This window comes from Salarias fasciatus, chromosome 10 (assembly GCF_902148845.1).
Source record: "Salarias fasciatus chromosome 10, fSalaFa1.1, whole genome shotgun sequence".
Classification (NCBI taxonomy): Eukaryota; Metazoa; Chordata; class Actinopteri; order Blenniiformes; family Blenniidae; genus Salarias; species Salarias fasciatus.
This window is the reverse complement of record NC_043754.1, coordinates 26838487-26859698: the sequence shown is the minus strand read 5'-3', so window position 1 is coordinate 26859698 and position 21212 is coordinate 26838487. Positions and strand designations below refer to the sequence as shown.

At 48.7% G+C, this 21212-nt stretch overlaps 3 protein-coding genes across 7 annotated transcripts in view; all 3 read left to right on the top strand.

Moving 5' to 3' along the window:
- The first annotated feature begins 1337 nt into the window (after nt 1-1337).
- rcc1l (RCC1 like) lies at nt 1338-8938 on the top strand. 4 transcript variants are annotated; one of them, XM_030100168.1, is made up of 12 exons: nt 3082-3220; nt 4077-4391; nt 5572-5701; nt 5775-5903; nt 6035-6101; nt 6194-6248; nt 6323-6407; nt 6514-6695; nt 6774-6861; nt 8098-8271; nt 8387-8472; nt 8555-8933. In XM_030100168.1, the coding sequence occupies exons 2-12, from the start codon at nt 4101-4103 to the stop codon at nt 8630-8632; spliced, it is 1365 nt and encodes a 454-aa protein (XP_029956028.1). In that variant the 5' UTR covers nt 3082-3220; nt 4077-4100; the 3' UTR covers nt 8633-8933. The 4 variants fall into 4 exon arrangements, with proteins under 4 accessions (XP_029956027.1, XP_029956028.1, XP_029956025.1 ...); XM_030100167.1 differs by lacking the exon at nt 3082-3220 and adding an exon at nt 1338-1433 and having other exon boundaries at nt 6514-6861; nt 8555-8938; XM_030100165.1 differs by having other exon boundaries at nt 6514-6861; nt 8555-8938.
- Nucleotides 8939-9376: 438 nt separating this feature from the next.
- tmem248 (transmembrane protein 248) lies at nt 9377-14147 on the top strand. 2 transcript variants are annotated; one of them, XM_030100175.1, is made up of 7 exons: nt 9377-9667; nt 10946-11104; nt 12152-12440; nt 12717-12867; nt 13025-13208; nt 13294-13437; nt 13833-14147. In XM_030100175.1, the coding sequence occupies exons 1-7, from the start codon at nt 9665-9667 to the stop codon at nt 13851-13853; spliced, it is 951 nt and encodes a 316-aa protein (XP_029956035.1). In that variant the 5' UTR covers nt 9377-9664; the 3' UTR covers nt 13854-14147. The 2 variants fall into 2 exon arrangements, with proteins under 2 accessions (XP_029956035.1, XP_029956034.1); XM_030100174.1 differs by having other exon boundaries at nt 13294-13475.
- Nucleotides 14148-17296: 3149 nt separating this feature from the next.
- The window catches only part of orc1 (origin recognition complex, subunit 1), a 10900-nt gene continuing 6984 nt past the window's right edge, over nt 17297-21212 (top strand). Inside the window, exons 1-8 of the mRNA XM_030100159.1 lie at nt 17297-17397; nt 17508-17591; nt 17925-18040; nt 18337-18509; nt 20328-20577; nt 20663-20819; nt 20909-20986; nt 21106-21212. The exon at nt 21106-21212 is cut by the window's right edge and continues 83 nt beyond it. Coding sequence (XP_029956019.1) covers nt 17312-17397; nt 17508-17591; nt 17925-18040; nt 18337-18509; nt 20328-20577; nt 20663-20819; nt 20909-20986; nt 21106-21212 — 1051 coding nt within the window. The 5' untranslated portion in view covers nt 17297-17311. The remainder of the gene's footprint in view (nt 17398-17507; nt 17592-17924; nt 18041-18336; nt 18510-20327; nt 20578-20662; nt 20820-20908; nt 20987-21105) is intronic.

Below are 21212 nucleotides of genomic sequence, written 5' to 3'. Positions count from 1 at the left end.
GAGTCTGTTAAGTACTTTTACTGCTCTACAAACGTGTACAACAAGTACTGCGGTGAAGGCCTGACCAACCCCAAGATGGCGTTCGATGATTTTGCTTCCTCGCCTTTCTTTGAGAGGGAGCTGGAGGGAGCCAGGAAGAGAGGAGCTGAATGGAAGAGGGTGATGAGGGAGAGAGAAAAGAGGAAGGCAGAGCTGAAGACTCCCACCGGACGCCTCTGCAGATTCTGCCACATGCCACTAAAGCAGGGTCCAAACAGCCCTCATATTCACACTGGTTTTCCTGGAGTTCCTGGGAAGTACATCTACTGTCCCTCAAAGGTGCTCTCTCTTTACAGGGACCAGGGGTTGACCACAGAACTGTCGTGGATGGACTTCCAGAGGTCTGCCTTCTATGAGGCTGAGAGAGACAGATGGCTGAATGAGAGGGCCAAATAAAATGTCATTACACATACTGTAGATAGTATTTTCATGACCATTATCACTTATTTTTTGTGTAAATATTTTTAATTTCTGTAAATATCATACAAGAGTTTATTTGGGATGTTTTCATTTCTGGAAGCTTCAACTGTGCATAAAATCAGTTTGTGCTCATTTTATTTTTCTGTTGTAAATATCGTTGTTTGACATATCTTTGTGTATTTTTGAGCTTGCATGCTGTAAAATGCTGAGTGTTGTGTGTAGATAATGTTAGATATTCTGTATTACTCTCCACTCCAGGGGAAATTCACAAGCTTATATTTGCCCAATTATGTACAGTGTGATTGCAAATTATTTCAATCTTGCTTATTCTGTTTTTTTCCTTTTAAATAGTTCATCACTGTGTGTATTTTATTCGTGTAAATAAACACGTTATATGTATTAACTTGAAACTCACATTATTTTCCAGTTATTCAGCAGATACATAGTCTGTACTGTCTCAAACAGCTTTGATGATCAACTTCTTAAAATCAGGTAGCATCACAATAATTAAACATCACCAAATTGTGCCTAAATAGAAGTTATACAGAGTCCCTAATGATAACAAGCCCATGTGACCATTTACTACCTCCTCATAAAGTGGTCGACTGGTCCATAAAAATAGCCATCAGGTGTCAAATAATTTCAGAATAGACGACAAAGAATCGAAAACAGAAAATAGAAACCAGAAAACAGCTGGAAAGCTGTAGTCCCCGATGTCTTCAGCGGGAATCGAACTCACGTCTGGCCGGCACAGCTCTATGGCTATTCGCGGCTGGCCTTCGCGTGTGAGGCGAACGTGATAACCACTACACTACGGAAACCCGTGAGCAAGCCTCACGTAGCGGTCCGCCATGTTGGATAGGGCAAACGGTCTGCTGTCGTGTGTGTGTGTGTTCAGGAGTCTGCTGATGGAAGTGGAAGAGTGTGTGAGGCAAGCGTGATCGTTGAAGGTGGCTCACCCCTGACGCCACGCAGTGAGTGACCATTTACAACATTTAAACCACAAGACACTGGTTTGGTTATTTTCCACACTGAAGACGTGCTGCCCGGTCCAATATGGCGCGGATTTAGCCAAAACGGCCCCATAAATGAAGCTAAACTCCCTTAACTTTCCCCATTCATTTTCAGTGGTAGTGCCTTACACTACGGATGCAATACTCCTTTTGGCCACTAGCGTAAAATGGGGGCGCTGTTTCAGTCCTTCGTCACAGTGAAGGACAGTGGAATGCTGTGTGTTTATCGGTCAGAGAGGAGCGTCAACTTTTAGATTTACAACTTTTATCTCAAACATCTCTTGCATAAACAAAGGCAGGTGTTAAAGGGGAACTCATAAATGAATCTGAATGAATCTGTACCAAACTGACACCTCCAGAAAGCTTTAATTGTGTGTTGTATCAGGTAAAGTTGCTGTAGATTACAGTACAGGGCTGTGTCCGAAATCACCCCCTATTCCCTATGTAGTGCACTATATAGGGAGTACGCCATTTTGTAGGGGTGTCCAAATGCCTAGTGAGCATCAATGTTCCCTACATAGTGCACTCAATGTATCCCACAATTCACCGTGAAATCTAGTGGACAGCCGATGGTCACTAGACGAAGCAATATATCCCATAATGCACTGCAGTCGCGGCATGTTAGAATCATGTGACACTAATGATGTAATTAACTGTGCAGCGAAGTAGTGTCTGAAACCGTTCACTATATAGTCCACTATATAGTCCACTACATACTATTCCCCATGTAGTGAGTAGGGAATAGGGAATGAGTGAGAGATTTCGGACACAGCCCAGGTGTCTCCATCACACTGATAAACATTTGCGGAGGAGGCCTGGCTTTATGAAGTAAAAACAACAACAATGCAAAACAAGTAGAAGTAAAAATGCAAAGTCGAGGTACTTTTTCTTATGTAAATTTGCTGGAATACCATAATTCTGATTAGTAACATCAAAAATGATGAAATCAGAAAACTTTGATGACACATACAGTCTGTGTTCGTATCCTGATTTGGTATCAACACATTTCTTCTTTAAATACAATCAATACTTTTAATTCGTTTAGAAATCTGTGAAATACTTTTACTTTTGTATGTATTCATCTGATATTTTTGGTTTGAAAAATAATTAGCTCATATTGATATACTTGTATTTCAGTGAAAACTTTTAAGATCTAGTTATAGGACTTTTGAATCAGTGGGTTTCAGAAGTACGTACAGGTCCCACAAAACAAAGACTAACAGGCTCAGAGACAGTTTCTACCTAGATTCATCATCTCACCTCCTTTTTTCCAGAAAATGTTTGTTTGTCCCACTCTTTTAGAAATATAGGTCATGATACTAATTTGAATTTTGTTTATACATAGAAAAGAATATTAAGTTAAAATGTTACATTTTCTTCCATATGTTGAGCTAAAGTATTAATAACATATTATTAGTAGTAGTAGCAGTAGTAGTAGTAGTAGTAGTAGTAGTAGTAGTAGCAGTAGTAGTAGTAGCAGTAGTAGCAGTAGTAGTAGCAGTAGCAGTAGTAGTAGTAGTAGTAGCAGAGGAAGTAGTAGCGTTATATCCTCCAGTCCAGCAAGCGGCGCTGTTAAGAAAAACACTCTTTATTTCGTCTACTTGTCCCGGAAGAACTTGGTTTTACTTTTCTTGAAGCAAAAGTAAATAAACGTGCGATAATGACATTGAAAAACATGATTATTTTTCCACGGATTTCACCTCATCTCACGCTTTTCTTGTGATGGAGCTGCTGGACTGAACTCCGAGGTGAGGGTGAGCGACTTCTTGTGGAAACGCTGCTTTCCGGCACGAGGTGACACTTCATTCAAATTTTACAACATTTTGTATTTTCCTATGTTACAGCCAAATTTACTCAATTGGTATGTTGTGTTTCAGGGTTAGTTACAATTATCACTGTTGATTCTTTACTTCGGCTTTGAAACAAACGCAGACATTTCTTGATTCAGGCTATATTTCGGTAAACTGGTCGATGCTGCTCTGCATCTGTGCCGCTTCCCATATGCGCCAGTTTACCTTCAATGAGCTGATTTACTGTTACAAACTTCCTTGAATAAAGACTGTTGTTGATCAATTTTATGCCGAATATACCGCAAAGATGCGGCTGTTACTTCAGACGCTTAAAGTTCCCCGTTAATGCACGTTTGGTTTATTAAAATGAAGAGTTATTGATCTTGCATATGAAGTGAATGCAGTTTGGTTTTGTTACTGTTTGATTTGATCAGTCAAAGCCGCTTTTGCGCGATTTGTGCATCTTACACACCACGCAGTGCTCGCAGTCTATCGCTCTTTCACATTTTGTTTATTTATTTCTTAAATTAATTACGTTTTAATCCCAACTATAATTAAAGATCGATTCATCACCCAAAGCGGACACTTACACTCTTTTCAGTATTTACTTTTGATTCACTCATCATACAGGATCTTTAATAAATAATCATTTACATTTTTTCTTATAAGATCCAGTTATACATACCTGGTATTATGTTTGATTGAATCAAATGAAAGTGTCTGATGGACCAGCTTTGATTTTCTAATAATGTCAGTAGTAATGATGCATGTTTGTGTTGAACCTCTGACTGATCCTGTGTCGCTCTCTGTCCAGCCCTGGTTCCTGTCTGTCGGCAGCATGGCTCTCCCTTGTGTTCGTCTCTGCAGACGACACTCGAGCGCAGGCCTGGCGGTCTGCGGCTACTCCACGGTCAGCAGGCCGTCCGGGCCGTCCGGGCCGCAGGAGAGCAGCGCTCCTGTGTTCCAGTACGTGGGCCAGCACAGAAAGCCCACCCACAAAGTGTTCGTGTGGGGCTTCAGCTTCACCGGGGCGCTGGGCATCCCCAGCTTCGTGGTGCCGGACAGCGGCAGGAAGACGCCCCGAAAGTACCAGCTGACGCCGTACCGGCTGGAGACGGAGGTGGAGCAGGTACCGAGACCGGGAGGCGGCAAGGGGGGCGAGCCGCAGCGGCCCAGAGCCCCGGTTCCTCAAAGTTCCCCCTGGGGAGCCGTTCCCAATGGCGTTGTCATGGAAACCAAAGCTTTCTCTTGTTGCCGTGTGAACGGGGCTTCAATCCGATCATGTTGAATCACTTCAGACACAAATTCTAACAAACTAATCTGAGAGCAAAATACGATCTGAAATCATAGATTTACTTTTCTTTACAACTATTTGAAAAAATCTCTTTACTTTTTTTAACTAAATGTTTAAAGGCATATCAGAGGATTCTCCGCCGATTTCATACAACATGGCCGATTTGCCATTTCTTAAGCGCTGCCATGCGCGGCTGCCTCCATGAGGACTGTGGGAGCGCGCACGTCAGCCGCGTGTCAGTTTGTTTACATCCGTACAGCTGGAGCATCGTCTTTCATAGGATTAAAAGACATTTGTAATCATGTCGGACTCTTCTTCCAATCACACATAAGAATACGATCCGTAAAGTAGTGTCTGACGTGTTTATGCAACAGAAACACATCTGAATGGGATAATCAGCAGGTCACCCGTCCAGCAGAAACTTCACCTCGTCCTGATCAGTCCTAAATCCCTTTGTGCTTTGAATGTCCGCCGCCTCGTCAAGGAATCTCCCAGTAAAACACGTTCTGCCTTCTTTTCTACGGCCTTTCTTCTCTCCTCTGCCATCTCAAACAATGTTCTTTTGTTGTGGCTAAGCATCGTCAGAGGTGTTCGCTGGAGGAGCAAGCTGCTTCTGAACGAGGTGCTTTGGTCGCTCCCGCTGCATCACTTCCTAAACAATGCTCTGCGCATGGCGGCTCTAAACCAGAGCGGCACAGAGGCGGCGACTCGACGTGATACGTCATCACGCAAACACGTTCCCACATTGACTGGCATTATGACTGCTCAATCACGATTTGGAACCAGACAATTCTGATCGGTTCTAAGGATCCTCCAGGATGTCTTTAATAACTGGTGTCTTTCTTCATGTTGATGTATATCATGGCTTTATTCTAGTCTCTTCTTTCTTTCTCCTTCGTTTTCTCCTTCCTTCCTTCCTTCTTTCCTTCCTTCATTCCCTCCTTTCTTTCATTACTTAGTCCCTCCTTTCGTTACTCCCTTCCTTCTGTCTTGCTGACGTTGCGTTGCGTTGCAGATCTCCTCGGCTGCCTGTGGTTACGGCTTCACACTCATGTCCTCGTCCACTAAAGACGTGACCAAGGTGTGGGGCATGGGCCTGAATAAGGACTCTCAGTTGGGCTTCCAGCGGACACAGCACAGCCGGCGTGAGTCTCTCACACACACACACACACACACACACACACACCCTGGCTCCACTGATGTGTGTGCTGTGGTCAGATCGGAGCTACGACTACGTCCTGGAGCCGTCCCCGGTGGCTCTGCCTCTGAAGGAGCCTCAGCTGACCCGGGTGCTGCAGGTCTCCTGTGGCCGGGCTCACTCCCTGGTCCTCACCGACAGAGAGGGAGGTGAGCGCTGCACCCCCACGGGGAGGGGGGGACTGACAGAAGAAGTTTCAGTTTGGAATCAGTGTTAACTTTCATTTATACACCAAGAAACTGCCATGGCCTGCAGTCTGACCTCTTGTGCCCCCCCCCAGTCTTCAGCATGGGGAACAATTCATACGGTCAGTGCGGTCGTCCCATCGTTGAAGATGAAGTTTTCAGGTTTGTTTGTCTCTCCTCACGTGAATTTCCATTGAATATGAATCGGATCAGAAACAGAGAACAAGCCGTCTTCCTCCCCTCCTCTTCCTCAGCGGGAGTCACATGATCCATAACGTGGACGGGCTGGGCGGCGGTCGGGTGAAGCAGGTAATCGGCGGCGGGGCGGACGGAGCGGCGTGAGGCCGGGGGCGGGATGAGGAGGCCTGCTTTGTCTTCTGCAGGTGGTGTGTGGACAGGACCACAGCCTCTTCCTCACACACACCGGGAAGGTCTACGCCTGCGGGTGGGGCGCCGACGGACAGACCGGTCAGAGCGGCACACACACACACACACACACACACACTGAGCAACACCCTCTGTTTCAGCAGTACCGTTAACAATGTGTAATGTCAGTGGCCCCTCCGCCCCCCAGGCCTGGGCCACCACAGCATCAGCCCCGTCCCGGTGGAGGTGGGGGGGGACCTGGCCGGGGTGGAGGTGCAGCAGCTCAGCTCCTACGGAGACTGCAGCCTGGCCGTGAGCAGCGACGGCCGGCTGTTCGGCTGGGGCAACTCCGAGTACCGGCAGCTGGCCCCCGCTACCGAGGAGACGCAGGTGAGGTGGGGGGCGGGGGGCAAAAAGGGGACGACACGGGGGCAAGAACGAAGAATGTACAGTGTGTCGTTTCCTCAGATCAACTCTCCTCGACACCTTCCTGTGAGAGGCTGTGGGAAGCTGCTGCAGGCTGCATGTGGAGGGACGCAGGTGGCTGTTCTCAACGGTACGCACACACACACACACACACACACACACACACACACACACACACACACGCTCAGTCTCGTATTTCTATCCTTGTGGGGACCGTCCATTGACTCCCATTCATGTCTAGCCCCTAACCCTGACCCTTACCCTAACCCTAACCCACACCACAACAAAGCCTAACCCTAAAGAAATGTTTTTGCACTTTTACTTTTTTCAGTAACAACAACATGGTCAAGAAAACACTGTTTCTCCTACTTAGGACCGGAAAAAGGTCCCACAAGGCACGTCGTTCCACGTTTTGCTATCCTTGTGGGGACATTTGGCCCCAACAAGGATAGAAATACGAGAACACACACACACACACACACACACACACACACACACACCCTTTAAAACAGACTTGATTTAAAGCTGCTGTAGGCAGGATTTTGCTAGTCAGTGCTAATTTTTCTGTTTTCTTTGGATTAAATGTCAGAGTATCCATTGATAATCCTTTAGGAGTGTAGCATAACTGCACTACCATGAGGGCGCAGCGTTTCCATCTGTCTCTGTTCTGAGCTGAAAAGGATTCTTGACTGCTACCCGTGTATTTGACCAATCAGGATAGAGCCCCTGAGGCTCTATCCTGATTGGTCGAGGGGCGGCGCTTCAAAGCTCTGCTTCTCGTGAACGCGCACGAGGAAGTCCAGGCCCGCATATTGACCTGCCTCGTCGGACATAACATCATCAAAACTCCACGGAGGACACCGTCTGTTTCTACTGGAATTCTTAAAAAAAAAAGCTTTGACCCCAGGCCGCTGTGAAAAGGTCACAGGTCAATCAACCCGCCGGCGCAGGCGGCCGTGACACTGCCGGCCCCGCTCGGCACCCCGAGGTCGGCACGCCTCCAGGTTTCAAATCCCCATCTTGGATGGGTCAAACCGCCATCTTGCGAAGGTAATCCTGCCTACGGCACCGTTACTCTTTTATGGAGCACTTCCTGAACAAATGAAGTCATTCCACCTTGGATTAATATTCATACAGACTTCAAATCAGTTTCCCATTTTACGAACAAGTCTCTGGTGAAGAGGGAACGGAGTCGACGCAGTCGCTCATCTTTCATCACTTCCTCCTGAAATAAAGCCCAGATGCTTTTCGCCCCCGGTCCCGCTGGCCTGCAGCCGTGATCCTGGACTATTCCACGCTGCTCCGGTCGCCTCCAGGTGTAACGCCCCTCCTCTGTCTGTCGGTTTGGGTGTCTGCATGTTTCCAGATGAAGGAGAGGTGTTTGTTTGGGGCTACGGCATTCTGGGAAAAGGTCCTAAGCTGACGGAGTCCTCCACCCCGGAGATGATCCCTCCATCTCTGTTCGGACGCTCCCACTTCAACCCGTCGGTGACCGTGAGGAGGATCAGCTGTGGCCTGAACCACTTCGCTGCAATCACCGGTCAGACGCTCCAGTCTCTCGCTCTCTCTACAGCGCTCTCTCTCTCTCTCTCTGTCTCTCTCTCTCTCTCTCTCTCTGTGTCTCTCTCTCTCTCTCATGTAGTTTTCTCCTGCAGACAGAGGCGAGCTCTTCGTTTGGGGGAAGAACATTCGAGGCTGTTTGGGCATCGGAAAGAAAGACGACCAGTACTTCCCCTGGAGAGTAAGTAATAGATTACTCTCATGACTGGAATACTGGCAGGGACTTTCATGTAAACAAACAAACAATGCACTGCTGATTTCAGGTCACCGTGCCGGGGCAGGTGGTGGACGTGGCGTGTGGAGTTGACCACATGGTGGCGCTGGCCAAGTCTGTCCTGTGATGCCCCCAACAGCTTCACTGATGTGATGGTTTTCACCGAGGGACAGAAGGACTGAGCCAATCCTTTCTTCACTTGTCTCTGATTGATAATAAAAACTTTATTTATGTCGTTCTTAACTTGTTTGCAAATTATTTTACATTTTAAACCCATCAGAAGTTCACCCATTCTGTTCCTTCCTCACAGACTGACTTTCTCCCACTGATGTAACTGCTGCAGGCATCCAGATTATAGAGCATCTTCCTCCTCTAGCATCCAGATTATAGAGCATATAGAAAAGGTTTAGTTGCTATAACATTCATGATTTCATTTTGTAAATTAAAAAATGTAAGTACAAAATTTTTACTACTGCCAATTTTTTTTGTAAACAAACAAACTAAGGGATAGAATAAGCATATATGTAACAGATTAGCATATCGGTTCAGATTGTGAGTCGTTTTGGAAAACGTAGTAATTACAGAAGAATGAGTAAGGACCACAGACTGATAAAAACTGCAAGTGATGATATACCGTTGGTGTAGCTTCTAGGTTCACTTTTCTTGGCAATAATAAAAAATGAAGTTAAAGAAACGAAACATGCAGAGATCTCCGTCTCTTTGAGCGGTCCCTGAACGCACCACGGCCCTTTAACATTTGTAAACACGCCGAATGCGCTCCACTCTACGTAAGTCGCGTACGTGCTAACGTCACAGTCCACGTACGTATGATTTGGTGGCGTGCCTCGTACGGGAATCCCGGGAAGGCGGCGCTACGCAGTGCGGGTACGCGGAAGAGATGTCGGCAGGGAGGAGGACCGACGCTCACAACTGACCTTATTTCGGGCTTATTTCATTAAAGTGTGGTTCAGGGGGCAGAGTGAAGGATGGGCAGGAGCACACACGGCCTGTCGTACCATGAAAGCTCGGCTGTCTCCGCCCAACACCGACTTTTTAACGCTTTATCCCGGGAGGAGTAGCTCCGCTCCGAGGCTAACCTGCTAGCTCCTGGGGCCCGTCGATTCTCCAGCGAACATCCATCTCACCACAGACAGCAACAATGGTGAGAGCTCCTGAAACACCGCCCCGTCTCCTCCAGCCACATCTGTTATCTGCTCACTTTTATTCCTTATCAGTAGATGCATGTTGTCACGAGAGCCACCATCAGTGCTAACAGCTAGCTCGCCCTGCTAACGAGGATGACAGGTTAATGTCAAACACCTGCTGTCAGCTCAGCCGTCAAACCTCATCTCTTCACCAAAACTCAGTTTAGCTTTAAAACTCACTAAAATTATGTGTGTCACGTAACCATTCACTTCATTACTAAACTGTCTTTTTATTCGTCTTCTCTATAAAACTCAGCTTATTTATCACTGATGCGTCTCTTAATCTTCAAAACTCTTTCTTGACATTTTCTGACACACTCTTAAACCAGTTGGTCATGCTTCATTAGCCTGATACGGTCACATGGTTTGTTACAGCCCTGCAGGTACAGTCGGTCATATCAGAAGTGTAAATAACTCCTGTCCTCTGCTGGTTCATTATTGCCCATCAGGTTATAGAAAAGCTAATATTTACATCCTTGTCTTTTTTTTTTCCTTCCACTCTAGTTCCTGGCCGTTGACTCTACTCAGATGCCTGCTAATGCTAATTACCTTTGTGGTAAAGTGGAAGTGAGGCTTTTCTTAATGTCAGAAATGTGAATTATTATGTGTTTTCACTTTATCAGAGATATGGGCTCACACTACCTATTGCAACAACACATCAATAGTAAGACTGACCTGCCTCATGATGGGCTAAACCAGCTCCCTAACCTGTCAGCCATGTGGTCATGATCTATCCACCATGCAAGGAGCATGAAAAACATGTGAAAGAGTAACTTATCGAGTGGCTTATCAGTTAGTCCCGATGCAGAGGGTGTAGTCTGTCTTCAGTCCTGAACTCGATCCAGGGACGACCTTCATTTGCATTCGGGCCTGTTTGCACAGTTTTGCCTCATAAACAGCAGCAGCCACTAGTGGCCCAGCACGAAAACAGCAAGCTTTCAGTATTTCTGTGTAAAATTAAGCTGCCAGTCAGACATTTTTTCTTCATTTCCTCAGCAATTTCAGACTTTTTTTTTTTTTTTTACCACTGTGGCCTTTGGCTAAATGTAGAAGTACTGTCCTCATTAACAGTGGTGTCATTCATAATACTGTGATTTAGGTCTCACATTTTCAAATTAAAGTTCCTAAAGAGGTTTCACAGTGAAAAACCTGAACGAGTCCAGCTGACTGGACCTGAAGCACCCATGGCTGAACAGAGGTTCCCTCGCTCTGTCTGTCATCCACTCTGTCTGCAGGTGTACCTGCTGAATCCTATAGAGAACCTGAGGAGCTACATCAACAACCGTCCACCGCTGGTCATCTTCATGATCAGTGTCAGTGCCGTGGCCATCGCCTTCCTCACCATCGGATATTTCTTCAAGATTAAAGAGATCAAGTCTCCGGAGCTGACCGAGGTGAGGATCATGATGCCAAAGCCGGTCCCGTCCCCTCGGATCTAGAGCTTTCTGTTGGAGAATCTGGTGGCTGTTTGGAGGTAAAGGCTGTTTTTACTGTGTTTATGGAAGTTGGGATGCCAGGTACAGTTCAGCGTCAGTAGAAATATAGAATAGATCATCTGATTGATCACTGTTCAGGTTGCTTCCTGTTTGTAATGTGGTCTCTGCTTCACTGGAGGTCTTCATGAGTCTTGTCAGAGTGGAGCCGTCAACACGTGACTGCTTTGGTCTGGATAGTGAGCAGTCAGAGGTAAAGAGAGGGGGGCCCAGTACACACCCCTGTGGTGCACCTGGTCTTCATCAGGCCTTTGTTTGATCTTGGCCTGGTCTTGGTTTAATCATAGTTTTGGGCAGGTCTGGGTCAGATCTTGGTTTTGGTTTGATCTCGGTCTTGGTCAGGTCAGTGTTTATACACATAGCGCCTTTCGCAGGTGCAGAACCACAAAGTGCTTTACAGTAGACAGTAGGGGTGGGACGAGACACAAATTCCACGAGACGAGATGTCTCGCGAGATTGAGTTCACGAGATCGAGACGAATTTACCGGCAACCAATGAGGAGAAGGGAGAAGTGCAGTAATGTGGGACTTATTTTAGCACCTATTGAAAGTCTTCAGCAGTGTTTTGTTCAGGGTAGAGGCATCCACAGCTGACTTGTTAAACGAAATAAAAAGACTGCTCCATTAGTATCAATGTGTGGAGATCAAGGCATGAATAACCACCTGTAGCTCAGTTTTGGACACCAGCAGTGGAAGTTTAGAGATGTTCCTCAGATGGTAAACACAGTTCCTGACCAGCTGTTGGGAGTGATGCTCAGAGGACATGGCCCTTTCAAAATGAAGCACCCAGACTTCTGACATCAGACTGATCGGGGTTGCGTGTTGTCTGATATCTGGGGTGACGTTGTCCGAAGACATTATTCGTGTCAAACTAGCCTTTGGGATTTTTGTTTTTTGTCGTGATACGATGAGTGTTCCGTGTGATTAAAGTGTCCTCACCTTGTCTCAGGACTGGAACACCTTCCTGCTGCGCTTCAACGAGCTGGACTTCTGCGTGTCGGAGAACGAGACCATAAAGCACGGGCTGAACGAGTCCACCACGCCGGAGAGCCTGGTGGTGACCAGCGGCCAGGCGCGCTCCAGCACCCAGGCGCCCCTCCTGCTGGAGGACTCGGGTCCCATCAACATCTCGGTCCCCATCACGCTCACGCTGGACCCCCAGCGGCCCTTCGGAGGATACTCTCGCAATATCACCCACCTGTACGCCACGGTGCTGGGCCAGCAGGTGGGCCTGTCCGGTAGGTTCTCACCGGGTCCAGGCTGGTCCTCACACCGCTGGTTTTAAAACTGGGGTCTCGAGGGGAGTAACGATGCCTCGTCAGACAGAACAATGAAAACCTGTTGAAGGAAAAGGCAGAGCCAGTTCCTGACTTTCTTCTTAGTTTCTTTGGTTTTGTTTGAGACAGAAAACATCTGAAGTTAATCTTTGACACAGGGAAGTGAGTCCGCCTTGCGGTCAGACTCTGTACCTACCTGAGGAATGAAAACAAGCTTGATCTGATGTGTGTGCGCAGGCCGGGAAGCCCACGAAGAAATCAACATCACCTTCACCCTGCCCGTGTCCTGGAACTCGGACGACTGCGTGCTGCACGGACACTGCGAGCAGGTGGTGTTCAGCACCTGCATGACCGTCACGGCGGCCAGCAACATCTTCCCCGTCACAGTGTGAGTGTGAGCGCCGTTCGCAGGTCCAAACCACAGCAAGCCGCGCCGCCGGAATTCAGTTTGAACGTGGAAAATCCAGATGTAGACCAGTGTTGAAAGGGTGTTGAAGCTCCCACAGCGGGAGCCGCTCATGTGAAGGTGTGTGTTTGTCGTGCAGGCAGCCGCCTCACTGCGTGCCGGAGACGTACACCAACGCCACGTCCTGGTACAAGGTGTTCACCACGGTCCGGGACTCGGACACCAAGTACAGTCAGGACTACAACCCCTTCTGGTGTTACAAGGGAGCCATCGGCAAGGTGTACCACGCCCTCAACCCAAAGCTCACCGTCATCGTCCCCGACGTGAGTCCTCTGATCAGCTGACCGGCCGGCAGGAAGCACGCTGTGGCTAAACTGTGTGTTTGTGTGTGTGTTGGCTCCCCCCCAGGACGACCGCTCCCTCATCAACCTGCACCTGATGCACACCAGCTACTTCCTGTTCGTCATGGTCATCACCATGTTCTGCTATGCAGTGATCAAGGGCCGGCCGGGCAAAGTGCGGCAGAGCGGCGCCGACTTCTGTCCTGAGAAGGTACAGGCGAGCCCGGCAGGGCGTTCTGAGCTCCACAGGTAGATTCAGAGGGGACGGGCGGACCGCCGCCGCTCACCGGCTGCAGCTCCTCTTTCACTCCTGCTTCTCAGTAGGGCTGGACGATACGGGGACATGACTCAAATCTCTGACGAAAACAGAGGAGAAACTGTTTTTACTGAACTGTTTATCAGCACTGCTTCTCCTCATCACACCGCACGTCCGTCGATCGATCCATATTACTGACTTATCGTCCAGCCCTACTTCACCACACGCTGCAGAGCTGTTCGGTCAGGACGCTGGGGCTTCATGTTTCTCTCTCCGCTTGGTGAAGAAGCTCACTTCTGTCACGCCTCTGATGTGTTTCCTGCTGACCTGTGTGTGTGTGTGTGTTGCAGGTGGCATTGTCAGAGGGTTAAAAAGACATCGGGGAGCTTTTCCAGAACTTATCCGTAACATGGACAAACTCAAAGAACCAGAAGAAATGAAAACTAAACATACCAGTTGCCTAGTGAACCCTGGAGACACAATAAGGGACACAAAAGCTCTGTGAATGCATTACTCTGCAATGTTGGGTTTCTCCAACCAAAGATATACAAGTGCCTGTATCTGTGCTGTAAATATTTGTAGGAACTCTGATATTCTCTCTTTATTTTCTCTTGAATTCATTTTTTTTTTTTTGCCTGAGTCCCCCTTCGTGCCATGTAAGAACATGCAGTACAGAAACCAAGCAGGAGGCCAGATCCAAGCAGCACCTGCCCCACCCCCGTCCTCCCCCGTCCTCCCCCTCTCTCCTCCTCCTCCTCCCCCTCTCTCCTCCTCCTCCTCCTTCTCCTCCCCCTCTCTCCTCCTCCTCCTCTCCCCTCCTCCCCCTCTTTCATTTCACTGAAGCGTCTCTGGTTTTCAGAGTAGATCCTGTGAATGGGCTGGAAGTCTTGATCCTCTGAGGTGAGACTGACCAGCAGGTGGAGTTTAAACCTCGACGGGTGGATTTTAAACCCTTTTCAGGTGGAGTTTGGAGTTTCATCCCTCGTCGATCATTTCTCCCTGCTGGGCCGAGTCTGCGGTTCGAATCTCGTCACTGTAAACGTGTCCAGTGGATCGATCGGTCTCGGGATGCGTTGCGTTCTGAGCGGATCCATGTCTTTGCATAGTTAGCGCACCTTCACACTTCTTGCACATTTCGCCATGATTCTGTTTTTGTGTCAGATCTCGTGGAAGCTGAACGAATCTGAAGGCCTCCATGGAAAATAAATATAATTATGCAGGAGTGTATAATTACATTTATCAGTATATTTATTAATTGGACTTTCTTTGAGTGAGTTTTGACATGTTTAGATCCGGAAAAGCGGCCGTAGACTGAGAGACGGGTTCAGACAGACGCCCTGGAGAACCGGCTTTCTTTTCAGTTCTCTCTTCTGGTTTGAAGAACCTCCTCCAGTCGCCTACTGGAGTTCTAACTGTTCTCATTTAAATCCTACAATCAACAAATTCAAGAACACTTTCTGGAACTCTCAGCCACTGAAGGTCTCCTCGTCTTCAGCCCGAAGTTCACTCAGTCTGGAAGAACTCGGAGCTGGTAGACGTCACGTATCCTCCAGTTTGATGGAGCTCCAACCGAACGGGGAAGACATGCTCGTCTCTCTGACGTAAGAGAAAATTCTGTCAAATTAAAAAAAGTCCAGAATATTAAAGCAGTCTGAGCTCGACTGATCTGATCTGTTCGTCTCGGCCGGCTCTTTGATGCACCTGTTGAATGTACTTTTTTTTATAAGCAGCATAATCTGAGAAGCAGGAATTCCGGGTGTGGCTGAACTCTGACGCAGGGCCCTCCCTCCGCCCGACAGGCTTCACATGAACGGTTATCGTTGCAGTGGTATTCTGAGGTTTGTCGTGGGCGGGGCGTCCGTGGTGCGGGTTTCAGGTGGTTTTTGGAGGGTTGTGGTCCTCGGATGGCCGTGTCCTCCCTCCACGGTGAGCCGTGCTGGTTCAAGTCTTCCTGGTTGTGAGCGTGTCTGGTACTGGGAGCCTGGTCCATCCTCTCGGCTCCGCCTCCTGACTCCACCCGCTGGACTCATGCCTTCCTCTCTGGACGGTCTGGCTGCTCTCTGATTGGACGGTTGGAACGCCATTGGTTGCCAAATGGTTGTCATAAATACCTGCATTGACCTGCTTTTTCCGTCTGATGTTGTTTGACTTGCAGATGCCTTAATGTTGCTCCTCCGGTTTCAGCTCGTCACATATCCCCGGTGGCCGGGAAGGCTCTCTGCGATGCAGAAGCCACGACACCAGAGCGCTATGCGTCTGGGCTGCAGCTTATACATTAGCTTGCTAGCTATCGTTCTTTGTGTTGCTGCTTTTTGCTGCATCCCATCATGCAGTTGTCCTTGACTAATGCGTTGAGGCCGAGTCTTTGTTGCTTTTTCACTCACGTTGGCCCTCGCGCGTTTGCGTTTTCATTTGTGATGCATCTTTTTCATCAACACTGCGTTTGAACTGTAACTTTTTCACTTGGTTTTGGAGCATTTCACGTCTTTGTTGCGGCGTTTCTATCCGTACTGCAACCGTTGCAGAGCTTTTTTTGATTTTGCGCTTGTTGTGTTGGCGTTGACCTTTCTGAACCACCGTACAAATCAAACTTTGTAAGACGCACCAGTTTAACACAGCTACACACACTTCTCATTTTGGAACTCAACCTTTCGCTTGTTCAGTGTGCATTTAGTGAAAGGAGGTTTTAGAGAGCAGCTGCTTTGACGTCTGCCGTATAGCCAAGAAGTGTAGGACCCCGAGCAGCAGAGCCCCCCCCCCCCACCGTCACCACACGTCGTCTGCGTCGGGTCAACATCCTGTCTGTCACGTTAGCAGCGCTTACAGGCGAGTATTAAAGCCAAGTCTGTGCCTTCTGCACTGTCGAGCTGCATCCTCTTCCTGTACATACGGTTAGATAGAACTTTAGGTTTAACTGTGGTAGAACGTCATTCCAACCCCCCCCCCCCATCTCCAGTGGAACTGCTGTACATGAAACCAAGTTTAAATAAACTGTCTCTGAAACGTCCAGTCGTCTCCTGTTTCTGTAACGGAACCACACACACCTGCTGCAGAGAACCACACACTCTGGACATGAACACTGGAGAACAGACATTCACATGGACAGAACACCAGGCTGGATTGTTATTACTGTGAGCGTCAGCACTAAAGGATCTGGACTGGGAATCATGACCCTCTGGAGGACAGCATGTCCACCAGGGGCTGGCTCCAGAACGGCTGCGGCTCCACAGACTCCAATCCAAAATGAAACGGACTGAATTTCAACAGCTCAGTTGTTTTTTCATTGCATTTCATGGTCCAGGAGAGAGATCAGGTGCTCCATCTGAAAATATATTATTAAATTTTCAATAACATATTAAAGTTGTCATGAGGGGGCGTGGTCACTTGATTGACAGGTCTGCTCTGGAATGATTGACAGATCCTTCCAGGACGTTCAATCAGTGGAACTTGGTTCTCATCCACATTAATATTAGGTTCTCTAATTCTTATTTTCCACAGTTACTCAGTTTGTTTACTTGTTTCAATTGGTTGGTTCACTGTAAACATGACGAGTTCCTGGATTAATGGCACTAACGGACCTTAAAGGATTGGTAAATGTTTGCAGTTCAAATGTAGCTTTAGGAGTAAATATGTGTGATCTGCCCCAAAAGTTGGTCATTTTTTAAGAGTGCTGTGACCTTAATAACACCTTAACCTTAATAAATAAGTTTATGAGTGAGAAATAAAATAGATGATTTTTATCAAAAGAATTCCAGTGCGTCTGTGTGTGAGTCCACGGGTCGCCGGTAGAGGGCGACATGCACACACGTCTGTGCATACGTCACTCGAAATGACGAAGTTATGGAACCGGAAGTGCTGTGACGTGTGTATCCCAGCGCGGGAAGCGGCGGCAGCAGCAGCGGCAGAGCTCTCCGGGTGAGTTGTCCGCCGGAGCCGCGTTCCTTCTGTTCCAGCGTGTTGAGCCGGGCTCTCCTGGGTCTGTGGCGGACAAACCGCGGAGTTCAGCGGGTTTTCATCGCTTCCAGCACCATGAAGACTGTCAGCAGAGTTTACAGGTGGCGCGGAGACCCCGTGGGTGTGGACAGGCGGCTGAAGACCAAGCAGTACCAGTCAGTTTTCAACTTTTATGCACATTTTCACACCACAATAACGTGTTGACTCCAGGAGCAGTGGCTGTAAATCCTCAAATTACCATCAAATATGCACAACTCACGGAAAACACACCCATTTATCATTTAAATAGCATTTTATTGCATTTTTATTTATTTGATCTTTGAATGAAAATACATGGCAATAATAATAATACATCTGTAAATCGTCCAAGTTAACATTTTGAATGCATTTTTAGTGAAGTTTGATCAATTGATTTAATTTATCTGAATTTATCGTGTGTGTGTGTGTGTGTGTGTGTGTGTGTGTGTGTGTGTGTGTGTGTGTGTCAGCTCCTTGTCCATCAGTGCAGGACAGCAGGTCACTGTCGTGAGCGTTGGACACCACGTCCTCATCGAGGGTGAAAACCAGAACGAACCGTATGTGGCCAAAGTCCTCTGCCTGTACGGTGAGTGATGAGTAGCTCATGGTTTTGGCTCTGAACACAGCAGTCAGAGAGGAGACACTCTGCAGAACCAGACCTGCCGGAACCAGGTTCCCGTCAGTGGGTCTGGTCCTGGTCTAAAGTAACTGGCCTGATATTCATTGGTTCATTTTGGACTTATTTCTGATTACTTTTGCCAGGTTGTAGTTATTTCTGGGACCGTTGTGGGTTTTTCTTTCTTCAGAGGAGTGCTGTATGAGGTCTGAGAAGTGGACCTCACATCGGACCTTCCAAAGTTTGAATCGGTGTGTGTGTTTCAGAGAGTGGGGGCCAGATGAAGGTGCAGGTGGACTGGTTGGTCCGGCTGTGTGAATTGCCTCGCAGCAAGGCGTCCCTGCTGGGGAGACCCCCCCACCCCCAGGAGGTCTTCTTCTACGATGGTCCCAGCTGTGACCCCGAGGTCAGCGTGGAGTCCATCCTCCGCCCCGTCCAGGTGACTGCCAGCCGCTCGCTCAGCCGGCCAATCAGCTTTCACTCGGGATGGGACGAGATCTCGTGTCGCGAGATCGAAATGCCGCGAGATTTCTCGTCCATGCTTTGAACGAGATTGAGTACATTTATATGCAGGCAATAACTTTTTATTAACCGGAATATTGACGGAATAACACATTACTTGGCGCACAGCCATATAAACTCGTGCAAAACCCTGAATATGCTCATATTCATATTTAAAAACCCGGTCGAAAGGGACATGAAATACTGTTCTGCCATGTTCTATCCGCAAGGAATCTTGGTCTTTTGAGTCCACAAACTAGCCTCGTGAACCAGCCCCGCCCACTCCACATCCACATTTGGATTTAGTAGCTGGGGGGTCTGGGGACGAGCCAATAGAAAGAGAATGCGGCTCGGCCATGAGATGGCCGAGCCAATCAGCATTGCCACTTTTTGTTTTCAAATTTTTTTGGCGAATTCCGGTGGCTAAACCGGAAGTGACGTCATCGACGAGCATAGCGGAGATCACGGACTTTAACTTTAACCATCGTCTGAAAGCTGCAGTCAGTAAAGTTACAGCCAAAATACCAAGTATTGCAATAATCAAGCAAGAGCAAGAGCCTGCGCCTGGAGAGTTTCTAACAGAAAAAGACGTCTTTGCGTGTCTTTGCGTGTAGAGAAGGTAGAGCTAAAGCTAACTCTTAGAGTAGCTAACGCATGTTGATGACGTATTTGTTTTGAAGCGCTGATTGGCTGAAGTACCTGTCAGTCAAAGGAGTAACCGACGCCCCCTGCACGGAGTTTGTATTGACTCGTCCCCAGACCCCCCAGCTACTAAATCCATATATGGATGTGGAGTGGGCGGGGCTGGTTCACAAGGCTATACACAAACTACTTGTGATACAGTTTAATTGATACAACGTAAATAAAATGTGCAGAAACGATCGTTCAGTTCTTCTCTTTTATTGAAAAAAACGCTGCATCGCATCAATGAACATTTGACCACGTCTTGCCGGCTCACACTCTTTTTCTAACAACATGCAGAGAGCCTGCAGCCTGCAGCCTTCTTCCTCTGTGGTGTCTGTGTGAAATAAGGTTGAACATGCAAACAGCACACCTAGTGGCAGGAAGTGCAAATGCAGTCATGGCGTCATCTGTGCGCCGCGGTTTGAACGTGAATAGGCGAACTCGGCGGCCGCATAGGGCGAAGTGTACAGGGGGGGTGCCGTGACCGTACAAGGGGCGCCCCGACGCTCCGTGTGAGCACTGCTCTGCGCCGCTCCGACGCTGCATGTGAGTACCGCGCCGCTGCCCACCGCTCAGCACCAACACCCGCCCGTCTCTTCTCACCTCGATCTCGTGGACTCAATGGACTCTATGCACAACTCAACCACTTCCTGAACTTCAGGAGGCTCTTTGCTTCCTGTCTTTCATGATAGGACGAGCTGATTAATCCAGGTGTCCCTGACCTCTGTAACCACAACAGTAATGGTCAGACACACCTGCATTAATCAGCTTGTCCTATCATGAAAGACAGGAAACAAGGAGCCTCCTGAAGTTCAGGAAGTGGTTGAGTTGTGCATAGAGCCCATCTCGTGAGACATCTCGTCTCATGGAATTTGTGTCTCGTCCCACCCCCAGCTTTCACCTTCACTCTGAACGGTTACAACCTGTAAACTAGTTAGTGTGGAGTTGTTCTCACCAGATAACATAGAGCTGGACTAGTTGTAGTAACTGGTTGATGTGAATTTGCGTAACGTTTTATTCAACCTGTGCAGAGACTCTTATTTTGACGGGGTGGGACTTCCTGTGGCCTCAGGTGCAGCAGCTGGAACCGGACTCCCCTTTCCCGGACCCCACCCTCAGAAACCGGGACACCCTGTATGTGAAGCTCTGCTGGAACTCCAAGACCTTCAGAGCTCCGGAGGCCGCCCCCCAGGCCACGCCGCGGCGGGGCCCCGAGGTGGGGGCTCTCCGCAGCTCCACCCGCAAGACCCCCTCCCTGAGTGACAGGAGGAGGGGGGCAGTGGCCAGGAACCCTGCCGTCTGCAAGAGGCTGCAGCTCTGTGGTCAGTTCCCGGGGGGGGGGGGGGGTCCTCAGGTTAGCTGCTTATGCGTGCTAACTCACTGGGGGGCGGGGCTATCTGCCTGTAGATTCAGAGAGGGCGGAGCCTGAGGACGACGTCCTGTCCCGCCTCCTGGACGAAGACCTGCGGGTCTCGGCCTCACCCAGCAGGCTGCGTGGGGGGGCCACCGCCCAGCTGAAGTCCCCCAGGCTGGCCCTGGACAAGCTGCACCTGAGTGAGGACAGGTGAGACACACACACACACACACACACACACACACACACACACACAGTTTGTGTGTCACTTCCTGTCTCACCTGGCATCCTGTGTTCAGGACGGAGCCCGCCGCCGACCAGCGGCCCCCCAGGAGGAAGGCCACCCTTCACACGGCCAGTCGGATCAGGAAGCAGATGTGAGTGGCGTTTGAGCCGCTCCGGGCTCAGGTGTGCCGGCGCTAGCTGCCCGTCTCCATGGAAACCAGTGGAAGCAGCTGAACTTCAGCTGCAGAGTAACCTCCGCCTGTGGCTTCAGGACTCTGCTGGACGACCAGGACGCCACCTCGGACGAAGACGAGGAGTTTGTTCTGTCCAAACAGGAGGAGGACGACGATGAGGAAGAGGAGGAAGAGGAGGAGGAGG

Coding starts and splice junctions, on each gene's coding strand:
- rcc1l (XM_030100167.1), top strand. CDS start 4,101: ATGGCTCTCCCTTGTGTTCGTCTCTGCAGACGACACTCGAGCGCAGGC. Junction 5,904..6,034: donor CCTCACCGACAGAGAGGGAG/GTGAGCGCTGCA, acceptor GCCCCCCCCCAG/TCTTCAGCATGGGGAACAAT. Junction 6,862..8,097: donor GCAGGTGGCTGTTCTCAACG/GTACGCACACAC, acceptor GCATGTTTCCAG/ATGAAGGAGAGGTGTTTGTT.
- tmem248 (XM_030100174.1), top strand. Junction 13,209..13,293: donor TCACCGTCATCGTCCCCGAC/GTGAGTCCTCTG, acceptor GCTCCCCCCCAG/GACGACCGCTCCCTCATCAA. Junction 13,476..13,832: donor GGGCGTTCTGAGCTCCACAG/GTAGATTCAGAG, acceptor TGTGTGTTGCAG/GTGGCATTGTCAGAGGGTTA.